This window comes from Phyllobates terribilis, unplaced genomic scaffold (assembly GCF_046119375.1).
Source record: "Phyllobates terribilis strain yellow unplaced genomic scaffold, ASM4611937v1 Scaffold_3__8_contigs__length_932513732, whole genome shotgun sequence".
NCBI lineage: Eukaryota > Metazoa > Chordata > Amphibia > Anura > Dendrobatidae > Phyllobates > Phyllobates terribilis.
Genome location: NW_027362763.1, coordinates 532,808,373 through 532,827,139, shown reverse-complemented (window position 1 = coordinate 532,827,139; position 18,767 = coordinate 532,808,373). Strand labels below are relative to the sequence as shown.

The window sequence follows — 18,767 nt, the reverse complement described above, 5'->3', positions numbered from 1 at the left end:
ACAGCTTCACCCTTTTCATCCTGTAAAAATCCTATAGCTTCTTTGACTTTCTTTTGCTTTTGACATACCCCCAAAATCCATTTTTATTGCTTTTCGTTCTCCCTTGCAAGCCTCACTTCATTACTGGCTTTAGCTCTTCTAATGCTTGACATATATTTGTTTTTTCCTTTTTAAGTTCTGTGTTCATCCATCCTGATTTCTTTAACCCCTTCACACCACTGCCCTTTTCCGTTTTCGCGCTTTTGTTTTTTACTTTTTTTTTTTTGTTTTTTTTTTTACTAACGGCTTCTTTTTTTTTCAGGATGAGTTGTACTTTTGAATGACACCATTGGTTTTACCATATCGTGTACTGGAAAACGGGGAAAAAATCCAAGTCTGGTGAAATTGCAAAAAAAGTGCAATTCACAATTTGTTTTTTGGGTTTTTTTTTTTACCATGTTCACTAAATACTAAAACTGACCTGCCATTATGATTCTCCAGGTCATTACGAGTTCGTAGATAGCAAAGATGTAAAGGTTCTGTTTTATTTTAGTGGTGAAAAAAAAAAATCAAAAGTTTGTTAAAAAAAAAAAAAAAAAAAAGTCGCCATTTTCCGAGACCCGTAGCATCTCCATTTTGCGGGAGGATCTGGGTCTGGGTGAGGGCTTATTTTTTGCGTGCTGAGCTGAAGTTTTTATTGAAACCATTTTGAGGTAGATACAATGTCTTGATCGCCCGTTATTGCATTTTATTGCAGTGTTGCAGCAACCAAAAAAACATAATTCTGTCGTTTTTTTTTTTTTTTCTCGTTACGCCATTTACCAATCAGATTAATTCTTTTTATATGTTTATAGATCTGGCCATTCTGAACGTGGCAATACTAAATATGTGTATATTTAGGGGTGTTTTTTGTTTTATTTTGAATGGGGTGAAAGGTGGTGATTTGAACCTTTTATATATATATATTTTTTTAATATTTTTAAAAACATCTTTTTTTTACTTTACACTTGCTTATTAGTCTCCATGGGAGACTAGGAGCTGCAATCATCCAATCAACTATTCTACACACGGCAGGGCTTCAACCCTGCTGTGTGTAGCAAAAGTGCTCACTTGCTATGAGCGCTGGGCGGCGGCGCTCATAGCATCCTCGCAATGACAACCGCAGGGGTCTCCATCAGACCACGGGTTGTCATGCCAACCCATCGGCGACCCACGGTCATGTGACAGGCGCCGATGACCGGGATCAGTGATGCACTTCCCGCGCAAGCCATGTTAAATGCTGTCTGAGATTGACAGCGGCATTTAACATGTTAAGAGCCGCGGGTGAATCGCGATTCCATCCGCAGCTGTTGGGGGCACATGACAGCTGATCAGATCAGCTTTCATGTCCCCGGAAAGGTGCAGGCTCAGCGATGGAGCCGGCGTCAAACGGGGGGAGACGGCATGCTCCATACATGTACGGCACATGTCGTGAAAGGGTTAAATGCTTCCAATTCTTCCTTCTTTGCGGGATTGTTACTGATTGTGCAGTGAGAATTTCATTTAGCAAAATCTCCCAGCCTTCTTGGACATTTCTCTCTGTTAGAACATCCAGCCATTGGACCTTTCCTACCCTCTTTCGGAATTCATTCATTAAAATCTGCCTGCCTGAGTCCTCGAATGTCTTCCTCCTCCTTTAATCCAAAATTTGAGAATAGCATGATTGCTGCCTCCTAAATTCCCACCCACCTTTACTTCCTCAATCATTTCTCTATTCCACCTTTTGAAAAATAAAATTATCAGCAAAAGAAGATAAGAATTGAAAGACATAAATAATAGTTTTGTTACTTTTTAGTAACACCTGTTTATTTGATACCTAATACTTTAGATGTTAATTGACAGCTCTCTAATGTATATACCGTATTTTTTGGACTGTAAGACGCACCCCAAATTTTGGGGAGTGAAATAGGAAAAAAAAGATTTTTTATAAGATGGGGGTTCTGTCTTATAGTCTGAATTTAAGGTATCTTACCTGGGGGGCGGCAGCGGTGGAGGAAGGGTCACAAGATACATGGTCCCTTCCTCAGGAAGATGGCGGTGGAGCAGCGGTCACAAAATGCATGGTCCCTTCCTCAGGAAGCCGGTGGGGGCAGCAGTGGGGCAATGCTGTGGGCCCTGAGTGTGAGGTGGGGGTGCGACGCTGTGGGCCCAGTGTCGGCATTGAGCAGAGCGGAGTGCATTGCTTTCCCGGCGGCCATTTTCCCGAAGCCGTGGGCTTTAGGGAAATTGCCTCTGGAGGCGGCGCATGCACGGATTGAGATCTCGACTGGGCTGAGATAGCAATCTGCGCATGTGCCGCCTCCAACTGCCCACGGCTTCAGGAAGATGCCCACCGGGAAAGCAATGCACTCCGCTTTGCTCACCATCGACGCCGGGCCCGCAGCATCGCTACACCTCTGTCGCTGCCGGCAGAAGGGACCCTGCCTCCTGTCATCCCGCTCCTCCGCCGCCGCCGCAACACCCGGTAAGCTACATTCAGACTATAAGATGCACCCCCCATTCCCACCCTCAAATTTGGGAGGATTGCGACTTATAGTCCAAAAAATACAGTATGTATTATCAGTATGTTTTGTTTTACAAACAAATCTGTCACCAGAGTAGACTTTTATGTATACGCTATTCGGTTATTGCCCAGTTGTGCAATTTTTACCTCCATATTCTAATGCAGACACATAAAAACAAACCCGCATTTATAGGATAGTGGTCTGACCTGGATCATAGCATTAGCACAACCATGTTTGACATGCCAAGTGACATGAAACCTAAAGATAACAACTGCCTTTTATCATAAACCTTCTAGAAAGAAGAATCTGACCGCATTAGGTTAGAACGGGAGAAACATTTCCAAAAGGAGGAGCAGGAACGTTCAGAAAGGAAGAAGGTAACCAGTTATTTTCCATTATGTCTGTAATGTTATCAGCAATGTAGTTTTTTTATGGTCTTTATTAGTGATGAGTGAGTATGTTCGGTTAACCCTTTCGCCGAGTATACTCGGCCGAGCACAGAGTATTTATAGAATGCTCGGGCTTTACGTTTTTCCAGCATTCCTCACATGTATTAAATCTGTCAAACAGTTGCAAATCATGTTCACGGAGCGACGAAAACTTAAAGCCAAAGCATTCTATAAATACTCGGTGCTCGGCCGAGTATACTCGGCAAAAGGGTTAACCGAACAAACTCGCTCATTACTAGTCTTTATACATTTTAATATTTCTTAAAGGGATTTTCCAGTGGATGTAAGTTTTGTGATCAGTAATAGGCTGGCTTCCACTTATTAGACTAAAATGTTTAGTATTTCCTGCACTATGACCTTGTGTAATGACCGGAGGTCCGAGAGAGATCCAGTGAGTCACAAACTGAGACAGAGACAGAAATAAACAACACTTTTTTACTAAAACAGGGATTAGACTACGATTCAGTATTGAATGAACCAGTCTCAGGTTCCCCCTAGGACACCATCTCTAATAGTTACACACACTCAGCAAAAGCTGAAATCAATGTGCCAATCCCAAGGTTCCCAGGTTTTGTGAGTTACACTAATGTTCTGGATCAATTTTACCTAAACACAGTGTCAATCTAGTGAGGGTGTTCTATGGGAATCCCTGAAATGGCACACTGAGTACAATCATACCAAAATTAACAATAACAATACATGACACTACACCAATTGCTCTTATACCCCTAGTATAGGGATACCCGGGTATCTTAAAGCTACGGTACCGTTAACTTCAGATGTGGTCTCTCACATGCCTGTGATTCGTGGTGCCTGCAGCTAGTCCCGAAAAACGTTGGCGCCAAATAAAAAACAAATTTTCCTTCTTGTCAGCCGATGCCGAGCCCACACGCCGGGGACTTTAGTCCTGTAGTATCAGGTTACGGTCCGGGAAGAACTCTTCACCAGGGCTTGTCAGTATCTTCTCAATGTGAATGGCACCGGACCCCGTCTCTTCTTTTGCGGTCGCTCACTGTTTCCCAGGCCACCGACAACGCGTTCCGTCACAGAAATGGTATCCTTTGTCTCTTTCCGAATCCTCGCCACTTAGCCCGTTCAGCACAAAGTCTCTAGTCCACTCCGCATAGACTTCTACAAAACTTCAAAGAGCCACACAGCTTTCCCCAGCTCAGCACTCGTTCTTAAGCAGGGACACAGCTTCCTGCGTCTCACACAGCAGTCTGCTTCACAACACATAGGCTCTCCTGGTCTGACCCTGCTCTCTGTTCAGGGTCCTAATGCTCTCCTGCTGCTATTACAGTTCACACTCTCACACTTGTGGTAAGAAAACCTCTAAAATAGTGCATCGTAGAGCAGCCCTTGTATATCTCTAAAATTCACCAGTAATTGTGAGCTATGAAATGCATTAGCTTAGTCTCCTTATACATAGTCTAATAGGCTGTAGTTTGCTGGCAGCTGCTTTTATGGTGGCAGTATGAACTTACCAGGCTCCGGCACAGATGGCACTCATGTTATGTCTGCCCATTGATGCACATATAAAGCTAAAGGCCACATAATTATGTCATTTTAATGACAGCCATGGGGACGGGAGGCAGAATTTGTAAACCTTCTTTCCTACTCTTGTGATTTAAAGAGTAAGCTGGCATATGCCTCTTAATAAATTTGTTGCACCAAAGGCCTTAGTAGATTTTACACATTTTAAAAAAATCAATGGCATCTTTAATGGCTATTCTCCAAAGAAAAAATCAAGTTGCTGATCATTGGGGGTTCAACTAATGGCTCCTGAGAAAGGGGCTCTGAAACCCTGAGAACAGGGATCTGCAGCCTTGTGCTGAATGGAGTGGAGGTGCGGATACGCGACCTGTGCTCCATTCATTGTCTATGTGACTGCCGAGCACAGTGCTTGGCTATTTCTGTTAGTCCCATAGATATGGAGCGTAGGTTGCGCATGCGCCTCTCCTCTCCATTCATGAAAGGGACTGCAGAACCCTGTTTTTGGGGCTTCAGAGCCCTTTTCTCAGGATCACTAAGAGTCTCGGAGGATGGACCCCCAGCAATCAGCAAGTTATTCCCTATCCATAGTATTTTTTGAGAATAACTTTTAAGTGGGAGAAAATACACTGGTTGGACATCTCATCATTATTGTTTCTTTTAAAATATGGAAAACCATTTTTTTTCTCCATGTAACTTTCCGATACCCATTTTTTATATGCAGAGGCTGGAAGAAATCATGAAGAGAACAAGACGCAGTGAAACTGGAGATAAGGTATAAAGTGAGATAGGTAGACAACACCTACATATCTGCAATACTTGACTGAAAGCTAGTGGAGTCTCATGTCAGTTTCTGAAATGATGTAGGAAAAAATTTATCTGCTCAGAATGTCAACGATCATCATATGTTTGTATTCCCACATTCTTCTGTCTCTCTGGGATGAGATGTTACCCTTCAATATCAGCGATTTCATAGCCTTGATACTGTGATCAGGGCTACAAAAATGTTTGGCACAGGTAGATCTATTCTTTTTACTTTTATTGTGTGGCGATGAGAATTCGTCCTTGTTCTAAGTTGTTGACCTGTTAAGGCTCAACTAAAAGTGCCTGGGATCTTGTAGTTCTGATGTGAGTTAGGGATCCTTATCTTGTCCGTGGTCATTATGAATGGACAGGTTTTAAATTTTTTTTCTGGTTGCAGGGAAAGGTTCCTGTGCTGTTAGAGAGGACAGGAAGCTTCTGACAATGATGTTTATTAGATTTGGGGGCTGCCTAAAACACATAATTGGGGGGTCTGGAAATAGATATTAATCGGGCTTCTCTTTGTAATATTTTACCTGATGAAGAGACTTGAATAGTCTCGAAAGCTTGCTATTTATTACCAGATTTTCAGTTAGCCATTACAAGATATCAACCACTGAGTACTCTCAAATTTTTTATATTTTTGAAATTATGTAGCAACTTTGAAAGTGTTTTTTTTTTTTTATTCAGGCTAGTGTTCAGAAGAATGGAGAGGTTCCTAAACCAGGTGAAAATGCAGGTGAGTAGTATTTCTAGGAAACATTGTCTTATAACTTTTCTTATTTTTATCAACACTTCAGGCCACCAGCAAGGAAATTCTCCAATATAGTTTATGTACAGTTTATATTTGGTTAAAGATCTTCGACATTGCAACAAGGTAGGGAAAAGTAACATGTGCAGAAGATCATTCAGTATCCTGATGGGCTGAAAAAGAATACCAGAATAAGAGACAGGTCTAAGTCCTGTTGACTCACTGTCAGCCTGATTGAGTGTGTGTGTGTGTGTATGTACAGTCATGGCTGAAAGTGTTGGCACCCTTGAAATTGTTTCAGAAAATGAAGTATTTCTCCCAGAAAATTATTGCAATTATATGTTCTGTTATACACATGTTTATTTCCTTTTGTGTGTATTGGAAGACAAAAAAAGTGAAAAAAAGGCAAATTGGACATAACTTCACACAAAACCCCAAAAATGGGCCTGACAAAATTGTTGGCACCCTCAACTTAATATTTGGTTGCACACCCTTTGGAATAAATAACTGCAATCAATCGTTTCCTATAACCATCAACAAGATTCTTACACCTCTAAGCTGGAATTTTGGACCACTCTTCTTTTGAAAACTGCTTCAGGTCTCTCATACTTGAAGGGTGCCTGCTCCCAACAACAATTTTAAGATCTCTCCACAGGTGTTCAATGGGATTTAGATCCGGACTCATAGCTGGCCACTTCAAAACGATCCAGCGCTTTATTTCCATCAATTTTTTGGGTGCTTCTTGAAGTATGTTTGAGGTCGTGGTCATGCTGGAAGACCCATGATCTAGGACGCAACCCAGCTATCTGACACTGGGCACTACATTGTGGCCCCAAACCCTTTGGTAATCTTCAGATTTCATGATGCCTTGTACATAGTTTTGTTACCCAGTTCCAGAGGCAGCTAAACAACCCCAAAACATCTTTAAACCTCCACTATATTTGATTGTATGTACTATGTTCTTTTCTTTGCATGCCTCATTCCATTTATGGTAAACAGTAGAATGATGTGCTTAACCAAAAAGCTCTGTCTTTGTCTCATCTGTCCACAACACGCTTTCCAAGAAGGATTTTGGCTTACTCATGTACATTTTGACAAACTGCAGTCTAGCATTTTTATGTCTCTGATTCAGCAGTGGGGTCCGCCAGGTTCTCCTGCCATAGCGTTTCATTTCCTTCAAATGTTGACAGATAGTTGGAGCTGACACTGATGCACCTTGAGCCTGCAGGACATCTTAAATTTCTTTGGAACTTAATTGGGGCTCCTTATCCACCATCTGGATTATCCTGCGTTGCAACCTTTCATCAATTGATCGCTGCCGTACACGTCCAGGGAGATTAGCTACAGTGCCATGGCTTGTAAACTTCTTGATTATGTTGCCCACCATGGACAAAGGAACATCAGGATCTCTGGAGATGGACTTGTAACCTTGAGATTGTTCATATTTTTCAACAATTTTGGTTCACAAGTCGTCCGACAGTTCTATTCTCTTTGTGTTCTCCATGCTTAGTGTGGCAAACCCAGACACACAATGCAAAGATTGAGTCAACTTCTCCCCTTTTTGCTAGATTCAGTTGTGATTTTAATATTGCTACATTTAATATTTAATATTGTTACTTGCCACAGGTGAGTTTGAACGAGCATCACCTGCTTAAAAGAAAGTTGTTTATTTTGGGGTTTTGTATAAAATTATATCCACTTTGCCTTGCCATACACACATACATATATATTTAACTTAACAAAATACGTATAGAAATGTATATGTATGCATTTATGTTCTTATTAATTGTTAATTCTTATTAATTGTTTTACATGTTTGTTTAATGTATACATTTTCCCCCAGCGATTACACCCACCCCCTTACAAGAGGAGCAGACATCAGTATTTTTCCAGAGCAATGCAGAAATCCCTCGAAATGGAGAATCAGTTGCACCATCACCAAGAATTGTTACTTTTTCCCAAGCTTTACCTCTAGACAGGTAAATGATTTTACCTTGCTGTTAATAATGTGACATAAAACCTCTCGGCAATGTAAATCTATAGCAGCTGAATGTACATGTATTGTTTCTATCTACTGTGCTGTATTTCACTCTGTCTTTCAGCACAGAGAAACAACCAAATGAGAATGGTTTACGTACGCCGAACAATAATAATTTTGAAGAGATTATAAATTTACCAGTTGGATCTAAACCAATGAAACTTGATTCTCTAAACAATGAGGGGAACAGCATGCAGGACCTTCCGCCTCTGAATCCGCTCATCGCTTTTGAAGTTGATAATGTGCAAACACCACAAACAGCAGGTACTATGATAATTATAATCTCAGAATAAAGACATTCTCTATCTCATAGTCTCTGACAAATGATCTGGCACCAAACCTGACGAACTAGAAATGGCAACTCTGAAAGAAAATCCTTCAAATACGCGATATGGACAAAAGTATTGGGTGGGACACACCTCATTATCAAAAAAACATGTTGACACATCCCAGTTTCCCAAAAGCCATTAGCCCCAGAGACATAGCTTGTTATATCATTTAGGAATCAGGGCCTAATTGCTGACCAAATTTCATAAAGTACATTAATTTCAAGAAAACATTATGGTATTTCAACAGAGCAGGAAACATGTCTAGCAACTATCAGACACTACCTATTTCAGTGCATGCCATGATTTTAGTTTTGTCCATGTGGCAGATTGCTCATGTGCATTAGCATGCTGACTTGTATGGCTACGTATGCTGACTGACTGGTTATGTACAGTTGTGCTCAAAAGTTTACATACCCTGGAAGAATTTTTCCTTTCTTGGCCTTGTTTCAGAGAATATGAATGATAACAAAAAAACTTTTTCTCCACTCATGGTTATTGGTTGGGTGAAGCCATTTATTGTCAAACTACTGTGTTTTCTCTTTTTAAATCTTAATGACAACCAAAACATCCAAATGACCCTGATCAAAAGTTCACATACCCCAGTTCTTAATACCGTGTATTGCTCCCTCTAACATCAATGACTGCTTGAAGTCTTTTGTGGTAGTTGTGGATGAGGTTCTTTATTTTCTCAGATGGTGAAGCTGCTTCTTGGCAAAAAGCCTCCAGTTCCTGTAAATTCCTGGGCTATCTAGCATGAACTGCGCGCTTGAGATCTCCTCAGAGCGGCTCAATGATATTGAGGTCAGGAGACTGAGATAGCCACTCCAGAACCTTCACTTTGTTTTGCTGTAGCCAATGACAGGTCAACTTGGCCTTGTGTTTTGGATTGTTGTCATGTTGGAACGTCCAAGTACATCCCATGCGAGGCTTCCAGGCTGATGAGTGCAAATTTGCCTCCAGTATTTGCTGATACCGTTTTTCATTCATCTTTCCTTCAACTTTTACCAAGTTTCCTGTACCGTTGTAGCACACACATCCCCAAAACATCAGCAATCCACCTCCGTGCTTTACAGTAGGAATGGTGTTCCTTTCATCATAGGCCTTGTTGACCTCTCTCCAAATGTAATGTTTATGGTTGTGGCCAAAAAGTTAAATTTTGGTCTCATCACTTCAAAATACCTTGTTCCAGAAGTTTTGAGGCTTGTCTCTGTGCTGTTTGGCGTATTGTAGGCGAGATACTTTGTGGCATTTGTGCAGTAATGGCTTTCTTCTGGCGACTCGATCATGCAGCCCATTTTTCTTCAAGTGAGTCCTTATTGTTATTGTGCATCTTGAAACAGCCACACCACTAGTTTTCAGAGAGTCCTGAATTTCAGCTGATGTTATTTGTGGGTTTTTCTTTGCATCCCAAACAATTTTCCTGGCAGTTGTGGCTGAAATTTTTGTTGGTCTACCTGACCGTGGTTTGGTTTTTACATAGCCCCTGATTTTCCATTTGTTAATCACAGTTTGAACGCTGCTGACTGACATTATCAATTCCTTGGATATCTTTTTGTATCCCTTACCTGTGTTATACAGTTGAACTACCTTTTCAGGTAGATCCGTTGACAATTCTTTTGGTTTCCCCATGACTCACAATCCAGAAACGTCAGTGGCTGGATGAAAGATGCAAGAGTCTGTCTGGATCCCAGAAACTCACTCAGCTCTTATGTGCACACACTGATTGCAAGCAAACAGGTCACAGGTGAGGATGTTACCTTTAGTAGCCATTCAAACCCAATTGTGTCAAATTCTGTGCATGTTATCAGGCCAAAATCATCAGGGTATGTGAACTTTTTATCAGGATCATTTGGATGTTTTTGGTTGTCATTAAGATTTAAAAAGAGAAAACACATTAGTTTGATAAGAAATGGCTTCACCCAACCAATAACCATGAGTGGAGAAAAAGTTTTTTGGTTATCCGTCATATTCTCTGAAACAAGACCAAGAAAGGAAAAGTTCTGCCGGGATATGTAAACTTTTGAGCACAACTGTATATCTCAACTTGCCCATACACTGCCATATAGAAGAATTAGTATTACAAAGGATCTCAGGGTTCCCTAGTAGGATTATAATATATTTGTATTTTGAGAGGAAGCAAATATTTTTAAAAAAATTGTTAAGTCAAAAATTATTTTTAAAGCCTCTTACAGAATGTCCTCTTTTCTTCTGTAAATAAAGTATACATAGTTGCCATTGTCGCAACTTTAACAGCCAGCATCACTATAACAGTGTTGCTCCTGTAATGCAGAAGATGTGACAGCCAGTAGTTCACATTTCTTGGCTTTATTCTGTAGCATCCCTCTTGGCTATCTGCTGGCTGTACAGGGTAAAGTCTTTTTCATATTTGCAATTGTGGGTCTATATGGAGCAAATGTGGAATATACAGGCACCTCGGACCTTCTGCATGGTTCGTTGTCACACTCACATACTTCTCAATCCAACAATGTATAAAACACCTTATTTCTCCCAATATCAGTATGGAACGTTACTAGCCGCAATGCTATTGTATTATTATCCAAAATTCTCCTATTCTTCAGTATGAGCGTTGTAAAAGACTCGTTGCCAGTTATCACAAACGCTTGATTGCAGTTATTGCTGCTGAGGGTGGCCCAACCAGTTATTAAGTTTAGGGGGCAATCACTTTTTCACACAGGGCCCTGTCGGTTTGGATTTCTTTTTCCCTTAATAATAAACACCTTCATTTAAAATCTGCATTTTGCATTTACTTGTGTTATCTTTGTCTAATATTTAAATTTGTTTTGTGATCTGAAACATTTAAGTGTGACAAACATGCAAAAGAATAAGAAATCAGGAAGGGGGCAAACACTTTTTCACACCATTGTTGTTATTTTACTAGAAAGTTACCGTTGAGCAATGTTCCCTTTATGTTGTAGAGAGGCATTTAGATTGCTAAAGCAGTTGTACAGTGTAGACATCCCATCAGACTCTTTCCATAGCTCAGCATTCTGAATCCTGCGATATACAGTAGAGGGGAGTAACGAGTGACAGAATTTTATCATAGTCGTTGTGCTATTGCAATGTAAAATGGAGCTCAGGATAAAGAAAACGGGCTCTAAGTTAGCTCCATAGAGTTTTACAACACCCATGTCAATTTAGGAGGAAAAAAGATTGCTGCAGAAAATCAGGTGCCTGTTTCTTGAATGGATCACAAGTAGCAATGGTTGATAGATTCTATAGATAGATAGATATGCATCTATTTTGTTGTAGTGGGTGTGTATGTATATTATACACACTCAACGTTTTGAATTGAATCCGTTCTTGGTGTGATCACCTTACTCATAATCTGTTTTATCCCCAGAGGTCATCTGAACACCCCAAATGACAATTTAGAGATCAATCTTAAAGCCCCAAGGATTCATCTGAAAATTAAGTTGTTTTTTTTTTTGAATTTTTGGGAAAACATTTCCTCTTACCAGCTAACAGACTGCTGCTCTATGGGAACACGGACAGGAGCTTTGTCGAGTGCGTAGAACAGCTTTTTTTCCCCTAAAATGCTGCTTCTTGCACAGATTGTATTCTGAAGTCTTTACCTACCTGCAAGGAAGAAAACATGGAAGTATCTCGGTGCATTGTGGGACTTTTTTTTTGGGACTGTCCAGTTTTAAACGTAATTGTTTAACCTGATAATCTTTTACACTGTATATGTTTAATACTTGAAAATACCCTCATAGCTCTATATGTAGGGCTAGGGAGCGGTGTCATTTAAACCAGTTGGTTTAAATATTATTGCTGAGAACTCCATTTAAAGGGGCTTTAATGTATAGGCTATTGTATCAGGTTCTCTGAAATGTAATTAATCATCTCATAGGTTGGTTCCTTTCTTGGTTTCTTTTAAAATAATTAAATAATAATTCTAAATGACAAATTTAGTATTTACTATGATTTTAGACTTTTTTATTGTTAATTGATCCATTGTCCGCAAAGTAAATTATACCTGATTTTACCATACTTGAATATTTGTTGTACAATAACAAAAGTTTAAAAGATGAAAAAATATATATCTATATTGTAATTATGTATGCTTGACTATAGATGTTTCTTTGCCTTACTAAATTCTTATACACAAATGGAAGAGTCTATACATTTATGGGTTTAGAGGAAGAAGGAATTAGTATAACTTTGCTCGTTTCAGAGCAAAAGAGAATATTGGACTATTAGTAATTTATCTTCATTTTTATTTGTTGGTTACGGTGTCTCTTCACCCACATTTTCTCATATGAATGTTGCTATTTTGTTTGCTTAAGGTCTATAAATGTGCACTTTTAAAACTAATTCACAATAACTATCCACTTGTTTAAATTATGAAGCATCCAGTTAGGTGAACTATTCTAAATTTCTAGCTCAGATGTGTCCATTACTGGTTGCCAAGGATAAATCGTAGGTCCAAGTTGGTGCACTGCACAGAACGGCCATCCGAGCACCCGATATGGGCACCTCTAGCTAGAACACTACTTTGGCTACAGGGTTTGTACACTATTTATGAGAAACTGAAGTTTAATGTTACAATAAATTGGGATTATGTCACAATGATGGAATAATGTAAAAAAAAACTATTGGGTTCACTTTTTATACACCGCGTCATAGGACTGAATTTGGTTTGGCTTTTGTTTGTCTTTTTCTTCATGTACATAGACATTATATTTAATGCTAAAATCATGTAGTTTTTACTTTTACTCTATATAGCATGTCATTAATTAATAAATCTGTTTGAAGTCATTTTACATTTGATTTTAACTGTGTCGTTCATTCCTCTCAGCGTCGGCACCACATCATATTTTGCGTTTCCCCAATGAGAACATTGTAGTCGCTAAGGTTCAAAAGACAGGACAACTTTCCATTTTAATATTTTATTACTCATTTAAATTTTTCCACAAGTTCACAGTATAACCAGATCAATATTTAATGTTACCATACATTAGGAATAAATGCAAAGTAATAAAAACAAGTATAAAAACACAAAAGGTAAAACATAAAATCTATTTCTAAAAGAGTATAATAAATAAGAAGAAGATTGTGATGTGGTTGGAAGATGCAAATAGAAATCCACTTTTAACCAACTAATCAATGCCCTACAGTTTGATCCTAAAACCTTCTGTATCTTTAGAGAGTCAGTTCGGAGCTAGTCCTGGAAAGAGTTTTTTTCCTAGAAACAGCCCCACTCTGTTTATGGCATTATAGCTACATTGCATTCAATTGAATATACATCAACTACAAATGCAGACTCTTCCTAAGGACAAGTAACGAGCTGGTGACAAGTGACCCTGGTTTCTAATTCTTGAACATCTGTTTATTTTGAGTTGAATTGCACCTTAAAGTGGATTTATCCTCCTGAAGGAATGTGCACCAGCAGGTGGAAAAGGAGGGTTTGTGTTCTGCAAATACAAGATCACCGCTTATTGTTAATGGGGATACACTGACAATTAAGATCCACATCACTAAATATCTTCCCTATTTGGAAAAGTAAAACAAACACTGCACGGAACAGTCAGTGGGGCTCATTGCTGACCGCCCCACGAGCCGGGACAATGTAAACAAATTATAAGAGATAGTCACTTATTACTGATTCAGGTTCAAGTTCTCTGTCTGAATGATGGCCAGTTTGAGTAGAGCCTGGGTCTCCTCTGTCTGCTCCCGGATCTGCTCAAGCTGTTCCTTTAGCGGACTTTGATTGATGGCCAGAGAAAATTCTGGATCTGAAAAGAGGGCAAAAACAACTTAACAGTAAAATTAGAGACCATGCTAGATAATATAGAGCTGTTTAGAAAATGAAACATTGCCCTTGGTTACTACGTGTAGCAAGGTTACTTTTCCGCTCTAAGTATTTAGATGCATGAGGCATAACGCTTTAGTTGCGTAACTTGACAATTCATCACAATCTCATCCGCTACATAAGGTTTTTCTTATAGTACACTATAAATAGGTCTCCTATTCCCACTTCATCAGTTTTTTTTTTTTTTTTTTACTTTTTATTGAAAAATTCCACGGGATAATGGTTACAAACATATACGGTCATATTATAAGGTCAGGATAATCTCAGTTCAATACAGTTTACATCACATTCTCAATAATCAGAGTGAACAGTTAAAGAAAAACAAACAAGTTGAAAACATAAGTTTCATTATGGAGCACTGCACTCTTTACTAAACCGGCCCATTCCCTATCAGAGTTCAGTATATATATCAGTTATGGTTGTAGCAGAGGTACACTCTTATAGTCCATATATATCAATTTCCATGTGTTCAAAGGGCATATATCACGACTCATAACGTAAGATTAACGAGGTCATGGCATCAGGGGATAGGTGTGTTAAGGGGGCGAATCACACAATCTTTCCCATATCCTTTGGAATTTCTGGGGACATTCCCCTATTCCTACATACTATATTCTCATATGGTATTATATCATTTACTAGTTTTTTCCATTGGTTGATAGTAGATTTCCCTCCCATCCATGTTAGTGATATCGCTTTCCTTGCCATAAATATAACCTCCCGAAGGAATATCCGATCATGGTGTGTCCATGTGTAGTTATCACTTCACTTCAATATCTTCGTATTATCCCACAATTTCAAATAAGATGCCAGAAATCCGCCCCTGATTCCCCACATCTGTGACATTCATAAGATGCCATTCTGCCAAATCTATGCAGTCTTATTGGCGTCAGGTAGGATTGATGGGTGTATATAGAATTGAATTCAATTATTATTGGTGGCTGGTGACACCACCATATGCGCCTCCAGCGCGTCATTCCACTGATCATCAGTTATAGAAGAGATTAATTGCCGCCATTTATTCTCTACAACAAGTTGGGTAGAAGTGATTTTAGAGTTCAGTAGAAAGGTATATAGAGAGGATACCACCTGTGGGTCCTTGAGTTTTTAGTACTCCTATTAATGGGTATTTGGATTTTCGCATCCTAGGATGTGGGAATTGGTGTGTTATGGCATGCCTCATTTGTAAATATCTGCAGATGTCCCTATGAGGGATCCCAAACTTTATATGGATTTGATCAAATGACAACATTTCATTTTCAAAAATCTGATTGATTATTGTTATTCCGTGTAGCGTCCAGAAGATTGGGTCTTGTAGGTTTTTAAGCTGTGGAAATTCAGGGTTATCCCACATTTGGGTTTCTCCCATTTGATCAGTAAATTTCACGATACATTTACTCTCTCGCCACACCTGCATTGCTAGGCTATGTGCAAACAATAAGCCCTGTGGTGGTCTGTAAGAGCCTTCTAATATAGCCCATGTTGTATTCCCATTTAAGAAGTGTATAAGATGCGCTTCTGCATTAGTTAGTTTATCACCACTTATTTAGCTGGTCAGATACAATACTTGAAGTGCTGGATAATAGAGAAATAGGTCGGGCACCGCGCTGATCATTGGGTCTCTGCAGAGATCTAATAATTAGTTTGGGCCTTGCTGAGCCCAATATAAATGTCGCCATCATACCATGCATTTTCCTAAAAAATTCTTTGCGGATTTTAATTGATAAATGTTCCAATACGTACAAACATTTGGGAAGGATACATCACTGTAAGTTTGACTCCACCATTGCATGTCTTGTCGCTGAGATTCTGGGCATGTACAAATGGGGCATTTTTTCGATTCAGACGGGATTCCATTCAAGAAACTACTATCCTGCTAAATTACTTCTACTCATGTGTAAGCAGAATCAAGACTACTCAGTGGTTTTGTAGTCTTACCTTGGAGACATAGGGGGCGATTCATCTAGATCCTCTTGCCGACCCTACTGAGGGGGGTTTTTGGAGCAGGCATCCTGATTCTTTAAGAGGCTCAAGCTCTTAACAAATCAAGCGAGGTGCGTAGTGGCATGCAACTCTGTGAAATCTTACTCCTGCCCCAGACATGCGAACAACCCCAATAGACTATAAAGGGCATGTTGTAGATTGATGAGCAACCTAAATGTCTGAATGAAGTCTTACAGCAGAGTAGGGTGGGGTGCGCACTTACTCACAAATACACCACACAAACTGCGTGTCTTGTGCATACTTTTCATACATTTTGGAGCTGTTGTGGTGACTAGAACTACAAACAATTTGCTGTATTAGCCTAATCTTTACCTAGGGCAGAATATATACAGTGACATAAGATTGGGCACCCCTAGTCAAAATTACTGTTGTGAACAGTTAAGCAAGTTGAAGATGAAATGATCTCTAAAGGGGCTAGAGTTAAAGATGACACATTTTACATGCCACTGTAGCTGCGAGAGCCAATATAAAGTTTCTGGAGATTTACTGAATTGGAGATAAGTATTAAGTCGGCTTAATATCACATCCACTCCTCAGTGGCTCTGTTGCGGCCTTTGTCTGAAGGCCTGAAAAACATTATTCAGGTGTCAATGGCCCCTTTAGCAGATACTTGAATGAAGCAGACGGAGTCATTTTGTGTGCTGTCTTATCTTATTTTTCAGCAGTTTATGACTTTGAGGCGGGCACAAAAACTCAGTTGACCATACTTTTGTGCTCTCCTCAAAAGGCCGGACATTGCCGAAAAGGATAGCGGATAACTTTCCAATTGTTGAAGGTCCCCAGTAATTCCAAGAACAGGGCCCCAGTTGCATATGCAGAGGTCAATCGTACGCACTGTGGCACCATTCATTTTAACGAGAGCCGAAGAGCAACTGAGCGCAGTATTCAGGAGATCTTCGTGCCTCCCATTAAACCTGAAAGAAGCGTAGTGTGCATTATCGACCACTGCCCGTATTCAGCCGGGGCTCTGCAGAGCTACGGTTCTTGGGATCATGGTAGGCCATAGCAGTCAGACCCCCAGCGACTGGAAAGCTACCCCCTATCCCGTAATGTTCAAACTTGGCCCCAGTGGTGAATACACCTGAATCCTCTTTTTCAAGGCTTTAGACAGAAACCCCGACGAAGCCACTAATGTGTAGCAAAACAGTGGAAGGTAGGTATGTGCTTAGACTTTCAGTTAGTAATGGCAATGAAGAACATCACAGTAAGCATCTCCCCTGCTTACTGTGATGCATTTAACTGCAACTCACATATAGAAAGCAGACATAGCAAAATAGACCATACCTTCACTTAAAGAGCCAAGGGTGGCAATGCCCATCTGCTGAAATCTCAGTTCTGGGTGACTGAGGTAACTCATGAGGTAGGCTTGGAGTTCCTTCATAAATAGTTTCATATCTGCTACGTTGTTTTCTATATAAGGAGATGAAAATAATTAATAATTTTGCAACTAAGTATTGTTGCTGGCGGTCTGGTAAGAAGATGCAAAGTCTATATTCTAAGACTATCAAAGAGTGGTCATGTGGCAAAGGGGAGAGTTACATGCCTATGTTTACCTAATTTACAGATTGCAAAAAATCCTAAAAACACATTTATTATGGTCGCCAAAACTTTTAAGCGGTTAATTCCATAAGGTCACTGAGCTGGAAATATAGATTGTGATGGTTCTGCTAGGGCACAGATGTGATCACCTGCATATGAGATCTCTGTATGTTTTATGAAAGAATAAAAGTTTTCTGTATAGAGTCAGCAACTGCTCAACTTTAAGGAAGGGTAGAAGGTACAGAGGCACGTCTCGTAATACAAGCATTATTCTGCCCTGTGAATGTATGCAACGCATTGAAATCTACGGTTTGTAATTTCATGTTTCCGGTTAGTGGGAAGTCTCATTGATGGTAGCGTGCTTAATTCATTATCTAAATCTTGTAAGGAAAAAAATTCACAATGTGACTTATGGGGGCTAAGCGTCATAACAAAATTGGTGAATTTTAAAAATAAGGGTGGCATTTCTGATCACTGTGTTAGATCCTTTGTCAACATGTGACCTGCATGGATAAAGGGTGCATTGGCTCGTATATATGCATCTTTGTATCGATCACAATGTCCTTCCACTGGTAATACATTATGTTATGCAGTTTTGTAGGTTTTCAGCTGCTTTACATGTGAGATATTCATAAAGATAAAGTTACGTTGGATACAATTAAAAGTTTTCTTCTAAATACATTACCGGAGTGAGACAGATGATTGAGAACACTGGCAGCTTGAAAGGACAGTTCTTCGTTTTCCAGGTCCACTGCCATCCCCACCAGACACTTGAGAATTGCTTCTTTCTTCCTTTTTCTCAACTGCTCCCGTGTAATGCCTGGTGAGTAAAAAAAAAAAAAAAAGGCTAATAATGACTCCTTAACTGTACACCTATTATATAGGTCTCAGGCGGGTCAGTGGGTCCTGTCAGCTGCCCTCCTGCTCTTCAATACGTAGGATACTTGTTATACTCAAGTGAAAAGTAAGGCAACATATTTAAGTCCGAGCTATCAGAATTTCACCTTTGT

At 39.7% G+C, this 18,767-nt stretch overlaps 2 protein-coding genes across 5 annotated transcripts in view; one reads left to right on the top strand and one right to left on the bottom strand.

Moving 5' to 3' along the window:
- MAP7 (microtubule associated protein 7) overlaps positions 1-13,167 on the top strand; it is a 163,068-nt gene extending 149,901 nt beyond the window's left edge. For all 4 annotated transcript variants that reach the window (XM_073671305.1, XM_073671306.1, XM_073671304.1 and 1 more), the window contains 6 exons: positions 2,819-2,899; positions 5,187-5,237; positions 5,954-6,002; positions 7,858-7,993; positions 8,117-8,316; positions 11,743-13,167. In XM_073671305.1, the coding sequence (XP_073527406.1) occupies positions 2,819-2,899; positions 5,187-5,237; positions 5,954-6,002; positions 7,858-7,993; positions 8,117-8,316; positions 11,743-11,753 (528 nt within the window). In that variant the 3' untranslated portion in view covers positions 11,754-13,167. The remainder of the gene's footprint in view (positions 1-2,818; positions 2,900-5,186; positions 5,238-5,953; positions 6,003-7,857; positions 7,994-8,116; positions 8,317-11,742) is intronic.
- Positions 13,168-13,275: 108 nt separating this feature from the next.
- The window catches only part of LOC141257133 (uncharacterized), a 43,834-nt gene continuing 38,342 nt past the window's right edge, over positions 13,276-18,767 (bottom strand). The window contains exons 12-14 of the mRNA XM_073671307.1: positions 18,443-18,577; positions 17,503-17,628; positions 13,276-14,137 (exon numbers count right to left, since the gene is read on the bottom strand). Of these exons, the coding sequence (XP_073527408.1) occupies positions 14,001-14,137; positions 17,503-17,628; positions 18,443-18,577 (398 nt within the window). The 3' untranslated portion in view covers positions 13,276-14,000. The remainder of the gene's footprint in view (positions 14,138-17,502; positions 17,629-18,442; positions 18,578-18,767) is intronic.